Source organism: Biomphalaria glabrata, chromosome 14 (assembly GCF_947242115.1).
Source record: "Biomphalaria glabrata chromosome 14, xgBioGlab47.1, whole genome shotgun sequence".
Taxonomy (NCBI): Eukaryota; Metazoa; Mollusca; class Gastropoda; family Planorbidae; genus Biomphalaria; species Biomphalaria glabrata.
In genome coordinates this window covers 18,627,863-18,640,907 of record NC_074724.1, presented here as the reverse complement: position 1 = coordinate 18,640,907, position 13,045 = coordinate 18,627,863, and the positions used below count along the sequence as shown (strand labels likewise).

General features: G+C 31.1%; 1 protein-coding gene across 3 annotated transcripts in view; it reads right to left on the bottom strand.

The window, feature by feature from the left end:
- Positions 1-883: 883 nt before the first annotated feature.
- The window catches only part of LOC106060277 (nicastrin-like), a 56,863-nt gene continuing 44,701 nt past the window's right edge, over positions 884-13,045 (bottom strand). Inside the window, exon 15 of one of the 3 annotated variants that reach the window (XM_056009905.1) lies at positions 884-3,624. In XM_056009905.1, coding sequence (XP_055865880.1) covers positions 3,490-3,624 — 135 coding nt within the window. In that variant the 3' untranslated portion in view covers positions 884-3,489. The remainder of the gene's footprint in view (positions 3,625-13,045) is intronic. The other 2 variants (XM_056009906.1, XM_056009907.1) reach the window with 2 other exon arrangements.

The window sequence follows — 13,045 nt, the reverse complement described above, 5'->3', positions numbered from 1 at the left end:
CCGCTGGAGGTTTTGTTTTTTTTTAGAGGGGGAAATGCGTGTTTTCGTGTCCATTTGCATACAAAATACGCAAGATGCGTTGGCCTACTTGTAGGCAACTCTGCAAGTCCAATGGCTTGTCTTGTCCTGCCTTTCCTATTCGACACACAACGTTGTGGTAGGCATCCCCATAGTTTGTTATGATGCTGCCAAGGTATCTGAATTTGTCCAACTCTTCAAGCTCTAACATGCAAGCCTGTGTATTTTATAAGGATTAGATCTAGATCATCTATAATTATATAATTTAAAAAGACATATCTGACTGATTGATTCACCACTTATCACTAATTGTCCCACCTGAGCTGGAGCTTAGAACACTAAGCAAATTTCAAGATAGAAATGGCAGCAGTTTTCTCCAAAATGATTTTTATTCCATTTCATACCAATACACTTTTTAAAAGCGGACTTTAATCATACAAAATATTTAAATTCTTTTTATAAAGAGCACCATACAGCCTATCAAATATTTTGATATCAAAGTCAGAAATTGTATGCACATTTCAGGGGGGGGGGGAGAAGTTGCAGGGAGGGGAAAGAAAGATGATTCACTGTGTGTGTGTGAGGGCAACATACAAATGGCTGTTCCAAGTGAACCTAAAAGGTAGTAGACTTCATGGGCTATAAGAATGTTGAGGTTGGGAGGGGGGGGGGGGTCGAGCCTTTTCAAAGGAAGTCCAGACAAAATAGAGGGGAGGTTTCTTCCAAAAGAAACACTTTCAAAGGTGGGAACAAATCACTCAGCACAGCCTATGAAAATGCTAGTTTATATATGTTGGGGGTGCTGCAAATTTTTTGTACTTAAGAAAAATTCAGGTCTATCTGAAAAACTAATACAAAAGAGAGGTAAGGCTAATTGATTGTATTGAATAGTCTAGAAAAAAAAACACATGGTTGATACATTGACCGGTATTCCCTAATTTAAAAGAATGCTGCAGAAAGTGCATGTTCCATAGTTTCATCTTTCTCTGGTGCATCTTCTTATCAAAAGAAAGTAACACATTTTATAGGCAATGATCACATAGAAAACTTCAATCCATTATTACATTAGGACCATTTAATTGCAATCAAAATAAATAAAACATCAACTCACATATACACTACTCAGACAAGTTACTTTCACCATTAACTTTTTTTTGTAAACCTTCTCAGTGGAAAGTAAAAAAGGTAAAAAATATATTAAGATGTTAAGGACCATTTATAGATTTGTGTAGCCAACAGTTCATCTGATGTAATAACCTTTTCATTTTGCCCAGACCAGGTGTCCTTTTTGAGTTGAATAAACTAAAAAGAAAAATGCAAGGCCAGACCTATATCCCATTGACTTCACATCAACTTGACATAAACTATGGACTGGTAAAATTTCTTCATTAGCTTTCCTTTTTTTATTTTTAATTTTGATGATATTTAACTCAGAAAATATTTTTGTACAATAAAATGTTGAATCCATTCATGAAATCTAAGTAGATCTATTGCATTGAATATGTATGAAAAATTTATAGTTTCTGGCAAATATTTAGTATGTAGAACTTGTCAAGCATATTTACTTATGTTCTTTCATTATCCTTGTCTAAAAGCTACTATTAAATATTTTAAGTTCAAAATATAAATACTACAACATACAAAATGGAGAAAGACATGGAGACCAAACAATAGTATAAAAAAAAAAACAACAACTCTACAGCTGTACATTGGAAGATACATAATGAATGAAATTCTTTTCAGCTATTGATTTGGATAAAAGAGCAAACTTCTCATTTCAAGTGAAAGATAATACTTTACTATGCATAAACACAATTGAAAAAAAAAAGTGCATCCTTGAACTATTGTAGTTTGCATATTGAGTTGTTTTAATGCCGACAGTACATTTGTTTGGCAAACAAATCCTTTTTTATTAGTTTTATTTTATCACTGCTTGCCTATTCATTGTTTCTGTTGCTTTCGATACATTTGTGCCTATGATACAAAACTAACTTTCACTAAAATAATTATAGAACTTCCTTCCAGATACACTAGTTGAAAATGTTAAATGATGATATCCTCCTGTTATGATTTTTTACATTGTAATTGGTAAATGATGACCTCATCCTGACAGTTTAAACAAGAAACCTCAGTATTTTTGTGCTTTAGGAATGTTATTGATCTATTAAAATTGATATTTCCTATGTCTCAATTTGACAATTGTCTGGTTTTGCTCAAAGAACAGGTAAATGTTTTTAAATCCTTTTTCCCTGTTAATAATTCTACCAAATGAATAGTCAACACTATTCACTTGGTGACATTTGCATCATGATTAGTCATTTACACAAATAACTTGACTTACAGTCCTGTAGAAGATGCAACAAAACTTGGCACAGGAGAGTGCCACAGAGAGAGTTATCACTTCAAGTATGAAAAATGAATAGTCATATGTCATGTTTGAATTGTAGAAGAAAACATTAGTTAAATACATGTACAGATGTGAAAATCATTTTTGTTTGCAAAAATGACCATCTAAAAATCAATGATATAAAATTCTTTGGCAAGCTGTACATAAGAGTTGAAGACTTCATCTAGATGAAAAAACATTTGCCACATAAGAAAAAGATGTGAAAACAATGGACCAGAAACATAATGTAACAGAGGAATTGTTTTAAACTTTTGAAAATGGCTTGACTACCACATAAAATTTGACATTTTCTAAATCAATTATACATATATATATATATATATATATATATATATATATATATATATATATATATATATATATATATATATACACACACACAAAGAGAGAGAGAGAAGACATTATTATTTTGAAAATTTTCAACATAGTATGGTGATGTCACAAAAACTGGTTATACAGTAAAAGCATTTCAAAAGAAAATTGATGGATCAAATAATAGAATAAATTGCGCAAGGTTAAAAAAATTATACAAGAGAAACTTTAGTTATAAAATAGAAGCTACAGCCAAGGAAAGGAGCAGACAAGGAAAAAAATAACTTAAATAGGTAACTGCTATTGTCTACATCAAATGTCAAACGTGTAGGTCACAGAATCATGTCAAGTGAAATGAAAGTTATTTTTTTAAATATTTAATGGACAGTTGCCAAAGGAAAAAACAAAGTGGTACATAGCTATTAATACTAACAAAATAATTCTTTAATAGTTGTAGGCTAGAAATTATATTTGATTAATAAAAAATGGATACTTAACTTAAAAACAAATTCTTTTTTAGATCAATACAAAGTGAATCTATATATATAAAAAAAATAAACAAAAAGTCATAACTAAAGCATATTAAAAATCAAAACTAAATATTGTATTTAAATACAAGAGATGTTAATTACATTTTAGGTGAACTCGAAAGGTCAAATTGAGTAAACTTGTTTATCGTATCTAAATTAACATGTCTTTCTTCATTAAAACAAACATGTGCACTTGTGTTAATTTATATTCCTGAGAAAAGTTTAGGTCATTGGACTGTAACTTCTACTGGTTCTCACAGAGTGAACACTGAAAATTGCGGAACTGTTCTTCTGGCAGATATATACGATGACTAAAGACAGAATTAACATCAATATTCCAACAGCCAGAATGGATGCCTGTAATAAATAAAGACAAAGTTGTTAATGAATGGCTGTAAAATAATGGTCTGGCAGTTGCAGCACAATGTGAACAATGTTTACAAAAAAAATAAAATAAACATTTAAATACATCATGTTTTTCATTGAATTAAGCATGATGGGAGACAGAAATTCATCACATTTTATTTTATTAATTCTATTTTTCTATATAGAAACATAAAACAATGAGCTATTGGGTTTTAAATTTAGGATTTTGTTAAATAAAATCAGACCATAATCAAACCTGTACATTAGGAAACAACGACAATTTAAAAATATAACACTTCCAACATTAATCAGAACAAATTGTTTGAATGAAATTGGCAAGCAATATTTAGTACAATTAAAAGACAAGTATGTGAGGGGAAAACTGTTTAGAATTGGAAAGAATTGTAAAGCTCAATGGCTTCAAGGCTTTAGGATTTCTGATAAAACTACAGAAGAAATTTTAATTTCTTTACTTTTCATAATTCCAATCAGTTTTAATGGGTAACTGACAACTGTCAGGGAGCTTGTAAAGAGTAATTATTTTACAAATGTAACATTCTCATGAACTGTGGGTCACAGACATCAGTGCTCTAAGGAGTGCATTTTTTATGTCTACAGGAGAAAGTTTTCATCTACAAATGAATAATTTTATTTGTATATTTCAAATTCTGTATTAGATTGATAAGTACATACATGTTCACATTGTTAGTAATTTTTTAAATACTAATTACAACAACACATGCATGCTTGCAATAAATCATGCACACTTATATTTATGGCTTTTTGCTTCACCCTCAAAGCAGAGAATCTCTGTGACTGACTTCTAAATAATTTTTTGCTGTAAGAAATTTATTCTTAAAAATCACATAAACCAAGTCCAACATTTTCAATGAGCTATGTTGCTGAAGTATAAAATATAGATAAATGTGCAGTGCTTTTTTTTTAAAAGAAATAGGTGCTGGTACTGAGTGATGGATTGCCTAACTTTTAACTAATAATAAATGAATAATAAACCTTAAAATACAAGAAAAGTAATATAATTTTTCCCCACATTGAAAAAGGTGCCGGTAATCCGTACCGGTGTGTACCATCACAAAAAAAGCACTTTGATGCTTATTTCCTAATTGAAGTTCGGAAAGTAAATAAGGAGAATATATTTAGAAAGACGCTGCTCACAAACCTATCAGGGTTCATAGCCAATTTCATGAATGATTTTCCAGGTATTTTCCAGGTTTTCAAGGTAGAGTTTTAGATTTTCAAGGTATGCATCGCACCATAGCAAGCAATATATATGTATATATATTTACATACATATGACATAAATATGTAAAAAGAATAATATATATATATATATAAAAATTAAATTTAAAAACCCTCATTAAAATGTATGCTGATAAGTTGAAATCATACCTCAAAAAAAAAAAAAAAATCATCTCTAGTGTTTCCTAAGCATTTAAATGCAACTTTTTTTAATACATTAGAAAACACACACAAGCTTGCACTACAAAAGAGTAACTTTTTAAAAATATGAGATGTAATTCACCTAAAACTGTCGCTATCTGAAGTTGGAAATGTTCTTAAATTGACGTAGATTTGTAAAAATAATATTTCATTCTTACTATAGCAGTTGACTTGCTTTCCATCAGTTTTAAGTAAATTACAACCAAAATAACTCTACGGGCTTTTCTACAGCTGTGTGCGAAATATTTTCGTTAAATCTACAGTAGATCTAGACTCTAGACTCTAATTTAAGTCACTAAATTCGCGGACTTTTCACGGCTGTGAGAGAATTATCTTCACTCTATATTCTATTGGATTAGCATAAATTAAGTCTAGATCTAAGTCTAAGTCACTAAATTCGAGGACTTTTTTCGAATTATCTTCACTGAATCACCGTAAATCTAGTCCCTAAAGTTCGCGGACTTTTCACAGCTGTGTGCGAATTATTTTCACTGAATCTACCGTAAATCTTGAGTCTAGATCTAAGTCACTAAATTCGCGGACTTTTCACGGCTGTGAGAGAATTATCTTCACTCTATATTCTATTGGATTAGCGTAAATTAAGTCTAGATCTAAGTCTAAGTCACTAAATTCGCGGACTTTTTTCGAATTATCTTCACTGAATCACCGTAAATCTAGTCCCTAAAATTCGCGGACATTTCACGGCTGTGTGCGAATTATTTTCACTGAATCTACCGTAAATCTAGAGTCTAGATCTAAGTCACTAAATTCGCGGACTTTTCACGGCTGTCACTGCTTCTACAGTCTAGATCTAATGAAGTCACTAAATTGGCGGACTTTTCACGGCTGTGTGCGAATTATCTTCACTGAATCTATCGTAGATCTAGACTCTATAGGTTCTAACTCAATGTCAATAAACTTCGCGGACATTTAACGACTGTGAGAGAATTATCTTCACTAGATTCTAGTGATTTAGCGTAAATCTAGAATCTAGCGTATTTCTAGAGCAATCTAGACATTAGATGTACCTGTATCTAGATCTTTAAATTAACTAAAATTCACGGAGTTTTCAGGTTAAGCGCGAATTATCTTCACTAGATCTAACTTAGATCTAAATCTAGATACTATTTCTAGCTAGATGAGAAGTATGGATCGTGAGAAAACTCAAAAGTAAAGTACCGGTAGCAATTATACTTAAACACTGAATCATAATCTCCAAATACAAAATCTAATAAAATACTCAGAAAGACACAAAGATAAGATGATTTACGGACTTTCCACGCGAAGTCACTCTTACTGTTACAAGAAGAAGATTTTCCGCGAGGGAGGGCCCGGAGGGGTGTAGCCTTCACATTAGGCTGCTAATTGCTCTAGTTATAGACAATAGTCACTACAGACTAGATCTAGCGCGTCTTCAGTCGTAACAGTGAAAGGAAAATAGTGCTAAGTGAAATGCTTGCTTGAGCCAAGGTCTTTTTCAATCACGAGGTCGCGCTTCACAAGTGGGTGAAAGGCGGTGTAGACGCGTCGTCACTGGTCAGCTCAATGTAACCGGGAAAAAAAACGAAAATAAACACCAGGTATCTGGAGGGAAAGAACTCAAGGTCCAGTTTTAAAATTCAAGGCTTTTTCATCGTTTTTTACGAAATTCAAGGCTTTTTCAAGGCCTTGAATTTGATATGAAATTCAAGGTGTTTTCCAGGTTTTCAAGGTGGCTACGAACCCGACCTATATACTGTAAATTTCTATGTAAGAGATGATCAATAGTCGATTAGCAACTGAAGGAGAACATAGATCTAGCACATTTAAATCTATAATTGACTCTTATAAAAAAAAAACAAGTTTTATCTTTTTAGTTTGTATTTAATGTAGAACTTTCAGAAGATATTTTTTCGAATTCCAACTCTACTAGTCTAGATCTGGATCAAGACCTACAAAGCATATATCTATAATTTTTTAAAAGCTCTCTAGTCTAAAAATTTGGTTTAAACTATAACACAATGAATCATTAAAAAACAGAACAATAAATGAGTAAAGAATCAAGCTTTAAACAAAAAAAAAGTCAACCTATCTACTAGCAATTTACTTGTGGTCTACTTTTAAAAAAATAAAGGTTTTGAATAGGCTCTAATTGTAAAAAAAAAAAAAAATTTATAATAATAATTATTAAAGATAATCATGCCAAATTTAAGTGTACCAGATTTATAAAATCACAAAATTAACAAAAGTAAAGTGGGTCTGACAAGTAAATTGCAAAGGATCTAGTTGTAGACCTAATAAATTTCAATACTGTTTAATTTCAAATTTAATATTGTAACTATTAATTTTTAAAAGAAAATTTAAAATATTAAGAGGGTTTACATTTACATATATAGGCCTACATTAATTTTTGCAACTGCGTCCTGGTATCCAGATACATTAGCTTCTATAGGTTCAGAGCCTAAAATATACACACATCTTAGGTAAAATACATGACAGAGAAAGTACTGCTAATATTGTTTCCACTTGCTGTGTTTCAGGTCTTCTGGAATAACCTGTATTGCGTTTGATCCCAACACATCAATTTTTGTATAAAATCTGTTTCTAAATAATTTACCATTACTAGTAGCCTACACTGAAGCTGAATGATGCATTTTCAGTTTAAAAAGAGGTCTGCAAAACACCAATCACAGACCAGGAAAAACTCAGTTCCGGCCTAAAAAATACTGTGTCATGAGAAGATAAGCATGATGTAACAATATCTACCATTTATTATACAGTAAATAAATATTTAGTAATAAATAGTTTTACGACTGTAAAATCATAATTTGTAAAAAAAAAAAAAAAATTTCAGAGATATATAATTTTAAAATTATTCTTTTTAGCGGCCCCCGTAAGGAGAAAAGACACTGTTAGGTTTGTGCAAAATGTCCGTCTGTCACACTCAGATCTCGAAAACTAGAAGAGAAATTAAAAATATTATTTCACCATGCGATGCCGCTTGAAAAGTTTAGGTGCAACTGCTACTTTTGGTTTTCTAAAAGCAAACCGTTTAGTTTATAAAATTAATTATGCAAGTGAAATTTTCATAAAAATACACCAATTCTAAAACAATGGCAATGTTACAATATGTTAACAAAGAACGATAATTTTTTGTGTATTTTCAGTATCACTAAGTCAAATATATTTATAAAATGTACAAGAATTTGAACCAGGGACCATCGATATATCCTAATGACAGTCCAGTGAGCAATATGCACGACCAGGCAGGGTTCATACCCTGCTCGCCGCCATCCTCCATCGTCCAGCAAGAAGTTAATTATTTTTAACTTAGAAGGAACATCCGAAACATGTAAAACAGAAAAAACAAACATTTTTTACAACTGCAAATGAATCTTTGAAACATAATTACTTTTGACCATCAAAATTAAATTACGTCTTGAATATTTCTTGCGAATAGGCGGATCCGACTCCGACGGGGGACGCCTCTGAGTTTGTGTGATAACATAAACTCTCTTTGTAATCTTGTTATGTTTATAATATAATAACAAGCAAAATACAAAAATATACTTAAAAAAAGCTTATATCAAGTGCATCAATTAGTTTGGATCAGTCATGTTTGTAATAATTTTAAATAGATCTAAACTAACAATAACTGTGATTAGAAATTTTTTAAACCAATTGTTTTTGTTTAGCACAATTTTAATCTTTTAGCGTTCTCAATATGATGTGATCCTATCACTGTTCTGGACCATTTGGAAAGGGCTAGGAGAGAAAGAACGGGGTATCTGGGTGAATATTTTTTAAATGTTGGCTTAGGCCTTTTCAGGTTTCTCAAGTCAAAGTGGTAAACAATCTGCTAGCGAAGTCCATGAACATGGAAGATTGTATACTTAACTATTGTTTCTATTTCATGTTTGTTTTCACTAAGCCTAATATAAAGGGGACTAATTCAGCTTAAACCACCAATTCATTCAAGTACTATTTCTTTGAGATACCAAACAAAATAATTTATTATCAATAATTGGTCAATTTTTAACGGTCCCCGAAAAGGAAAAAGACACTATTAGTTTTGTGTGGCCTGTCTGTCCCGTTTAGATCCCAGAAACTAGAAGAGTAAATAAAAATGGGACATCATGATATTTTAGATCATTCAAAGTTCTGATGTAACGGCTACTTATTTCTTTTCTGAAAGCGAAAAATCTAATTTTTTAAATCAATTATGCAAGCAGTTTTTTCATAAAAATACACCATTTTTACAACTATTCACTATTAATAGTAACAAACACTGGAGGCTTTTTAGTAAGGGTGATGACTATTTAAAATTTTGTTAACACATTTATGCAAATGATTTTAGATTTTTGGTCAAAAAATATTTTTTTTTACAATTGTATTGCTAAGTTATGAAAGTTCTGTCATACTAAATACTACATTTACACACAAAAAAATGTTAATTTTTTTAAATGAGAAAAAATCTATTTACTATGCAAATAAGTTGGACATAATTTAAAACAACAATTAATAAGTAGTTTTTCATAGTATCTCGTGAACAGCAGAGAGAGAACACAATACAGTGGAACACAAAAGTAAAAAATTTTTTTTTTTATACGGAAATAATTTTTTTTGAAGCTTTCAATAAGAGGTTGACCCTTTACAAAACAATTAGATCAATTAGATTCATTATAAGACATCAGTTAGGCTAGGTTAACATCTAACTTCACATTCCCTTTCACCAGGGACCCTTGATCTTCTTCTTATCTTATATGATACAGACTTTACTTCAAAAAAGAAGATGATTTCGTCCTACGCGCCATGCATTTAGTCATGCATATTAACCAATGTCCTAAATTCTGCCAAGTTGCTGGTTTTCCTGGCTAGCTCAGGCAACTTATTCCATGCTCTAATAGCGCTAGGGAAGAAGGAGCTTTTGTACAAATTTGTCCTAGCATATGGAACGAGGAATGTGCCTTTATCTTTGTGTCTTTCTGAGTATTTTATTAAATTTTGTTTTTGTATTTGAAGATTATGGTTCAGTGTTTTATGTATAATTGCTAATTTACTTTTAAGTCTTCTATCCTGAAGGCTTTCTAAATTTTGTGATTTTACTAAAGGTGTTACTGTTAGTCAAATGTGAATATTCGTTTGTTATGAATTTCACTGCTCTATTTTGTGTCTGTTCCAGTTTCTTAATGTTTTCTTGAGTTGAGGGGTCCCAAACAGAGGATTCATATTCTATTACTGGCTTAACCAATGTTAAATAACATTTTAGTTTTATGTTCTGTTTTGATTTATAGAAATTTCTTCTAATAAACCCTAATACTTTGTTTGATTTTTTTTATAGTTTCATCAATATGGGGATTCCATGACAGTTTTTCATTTATTATAACAACTAGGTATTTTGCATTTTTAGTCTGTGTTACTGGTTTACCATGAATAAGATAAGTGGAATTAATTTGTTTTAGTTTTTTTGTTACTCTTAATAACTGACATTTTTCTGGGTGGAAAGGCATACTCTCTATCTTCTAAACCTTTTGAAAACTTTGTCAAAAGCCTTAGAAAAATCTAGTAAGATAGCATCACTATTATCTAAACCTTTTGAAAAATCATCAATTAGTCCTATTAGTTGTGTTTCACATGATCTATATTTCCTAAAGCCATGTTGGTATGGTGTGAGGACATTATGTTTGTCTAAGTGGTTTATGATGTTGCTACATATTATGTGTTCTAGGATTTTACATGTGATGCTGGTAAGTGATACTGGTCTGTAGTTTCCTGGGTCAGATTTTTCTCCTTTTTTAAATAAAGGGGTGACATTAGCTTCTTTCCAGTCCTTTGGTACTCTGCCCTGGTTAAGAGATGCCTGAAAAAGTATTTTGAACACTGGTTCTAGCTCATTGCTTAGTTCTTTGAGTAATCTAGCTGGAATACCATCAGGTCCAGATGCTTTATTCGGTTTGATGTTGGCTAATAGTTTTTGGATTCCTTTTCTTATACTTCTATATCTCCTATGTTGTCTACTTGATTCAAATCAAGTAATATATCTATGTCTCCTGGGACTGAGAATGCTGATGCAAAGTATTTATTTAGGATGTTAGCTATAGTTTCATTATCATTATGTGTTAAGTTGTCTTCTCCTTTTAATGGCGCTATGCCTGTTGTTTCCATTTTCTTAGACTTAATGAATGACAATAGGTTTTTGTTTTTTTTTTTGATTATTTTTAGATATTACATTGTTTATGTATTCACTCTGCAGCTGTCTGCTTACTTTTTGGGTTGGGTGTTTAATTTTTATATACTTTTTATAAACTCTTTCTGCCTTAGTTTCTTTAAATTTTCTATTATAGGTTTTCCTTCTATTTACAAAGATTCTTTATCTATTATTTTCTATTTATTATATCTGCTGGACCTTTGGGGCACCACACAGGATCTGTCAACCTTCTTTCTCCATTCTTCATTTGCCTTTGATAGAATTTCATTATGATATTCTTTCTGAAAATATTGAATCCTGCCTTTTTTTTTACCTGCCTAGATGAACCACTTCTGATAGAATGTAATACAAATATTCTTCTGAAAATATTGAAACCTGCCTTTTTTCCTGCCTAGGTGGACCATTTCGGGGACAATTTTGAGTTTGTGTTTCCACACAAACTGTCTTTGTAACCTTGTTTTTTTTATTATTGATTCTTGTATTGTCAGGTAAAAGAAATAAATGTGCAAAATTTCAGCTGATCCAAGATTGGGTGTTGGAGAAATAACATGTATAACCTTTTGGCCAGACAGAAAGACACACAGACAGATGAGTTGATATAGGCTTTATAAAAAATATCACTTTATATACTTCATTAATATTAGAATAAAATAAAATTGTCTGTTTGATAAAGAAATTATAGGTTCCTCCCCTGCACGACAATGTAAAACTATAAGAAAAGATTTAATGCTAAAGGTTTACTTTAAACATAGCAACATTAGATGATTCAGCTAGTCTATAATACGAGCAATACCTTGGAAGCAATAAAATTATAAAACTTCTTTATGGTAGAAGATGAGCACAATCTCAGTCCTCATGAAAAGATGACTCTTTGCGAAGCTGATCAAATCCAGGGCATGGTTAGGTTGTGGGTATTAGTGTCTTGTCAACACTAGCTTTCTTTTTTTTGGTTAATCTTTTTTCTTTGCTGTCACCTTGAGATAACAGCAGGTCATGGGTTAGTTCTCCCCAATCATTAGGTGTTGATTTTGCATTGGATGAATTGTTTTTTTTTTTACCTCTAGAACTCAAGATTCTCATCAAATACTAGTTTAGGAAGTCAACTATCAGACATAAAGGCAACATGTCCAGCCAATTGCAGTTGGTTCTTTTTGACATTAATACTGTCCATCTGAAGCATGTTTTGAAGAGCCTCACAAAATACTTCCTAGTCTTGCATGGGATTATGCTAATTCACTTGTTTTTTTTTTTTTAAATATTATAAACTAACATATTGAAGATTATATTAGAATACAACTAAACTTCCTTAGTTTTGAGAAATGATAGAGTTCATGCCCCCTAAAGGACTTCATTTTTTAAGACTAAATATTTGTTAAACCAGAAATGAAATTAGATTTTATAGTGAGGATTAAAGGCCTTTTTCTTACTAAACAACAAAAATTACAAAAAGACATGACTCATATAATGGAAAGTGCCTAATTAAATACTACCAGTAAGATCATAATTCCAATATGTTTAGAGAAAAATGCAAGTTAAGTTTACTGTACAATATCAGTTTGTTTGATATGTAAAAGTACATTCAATTAGCTTTCATAATTAGGTTCTCTGAAAAATATTTAATTAGAACAAGAAGATGTTAAATGCTCAACATCGCATGCTTTAACTACCGTACCAAGTAAGTTGACAATTACTAACATGCTTAAAATTGCTATTTGTGAAATTATCAATATAATACGGATAAAACTGTTATTATTGTAATATTGA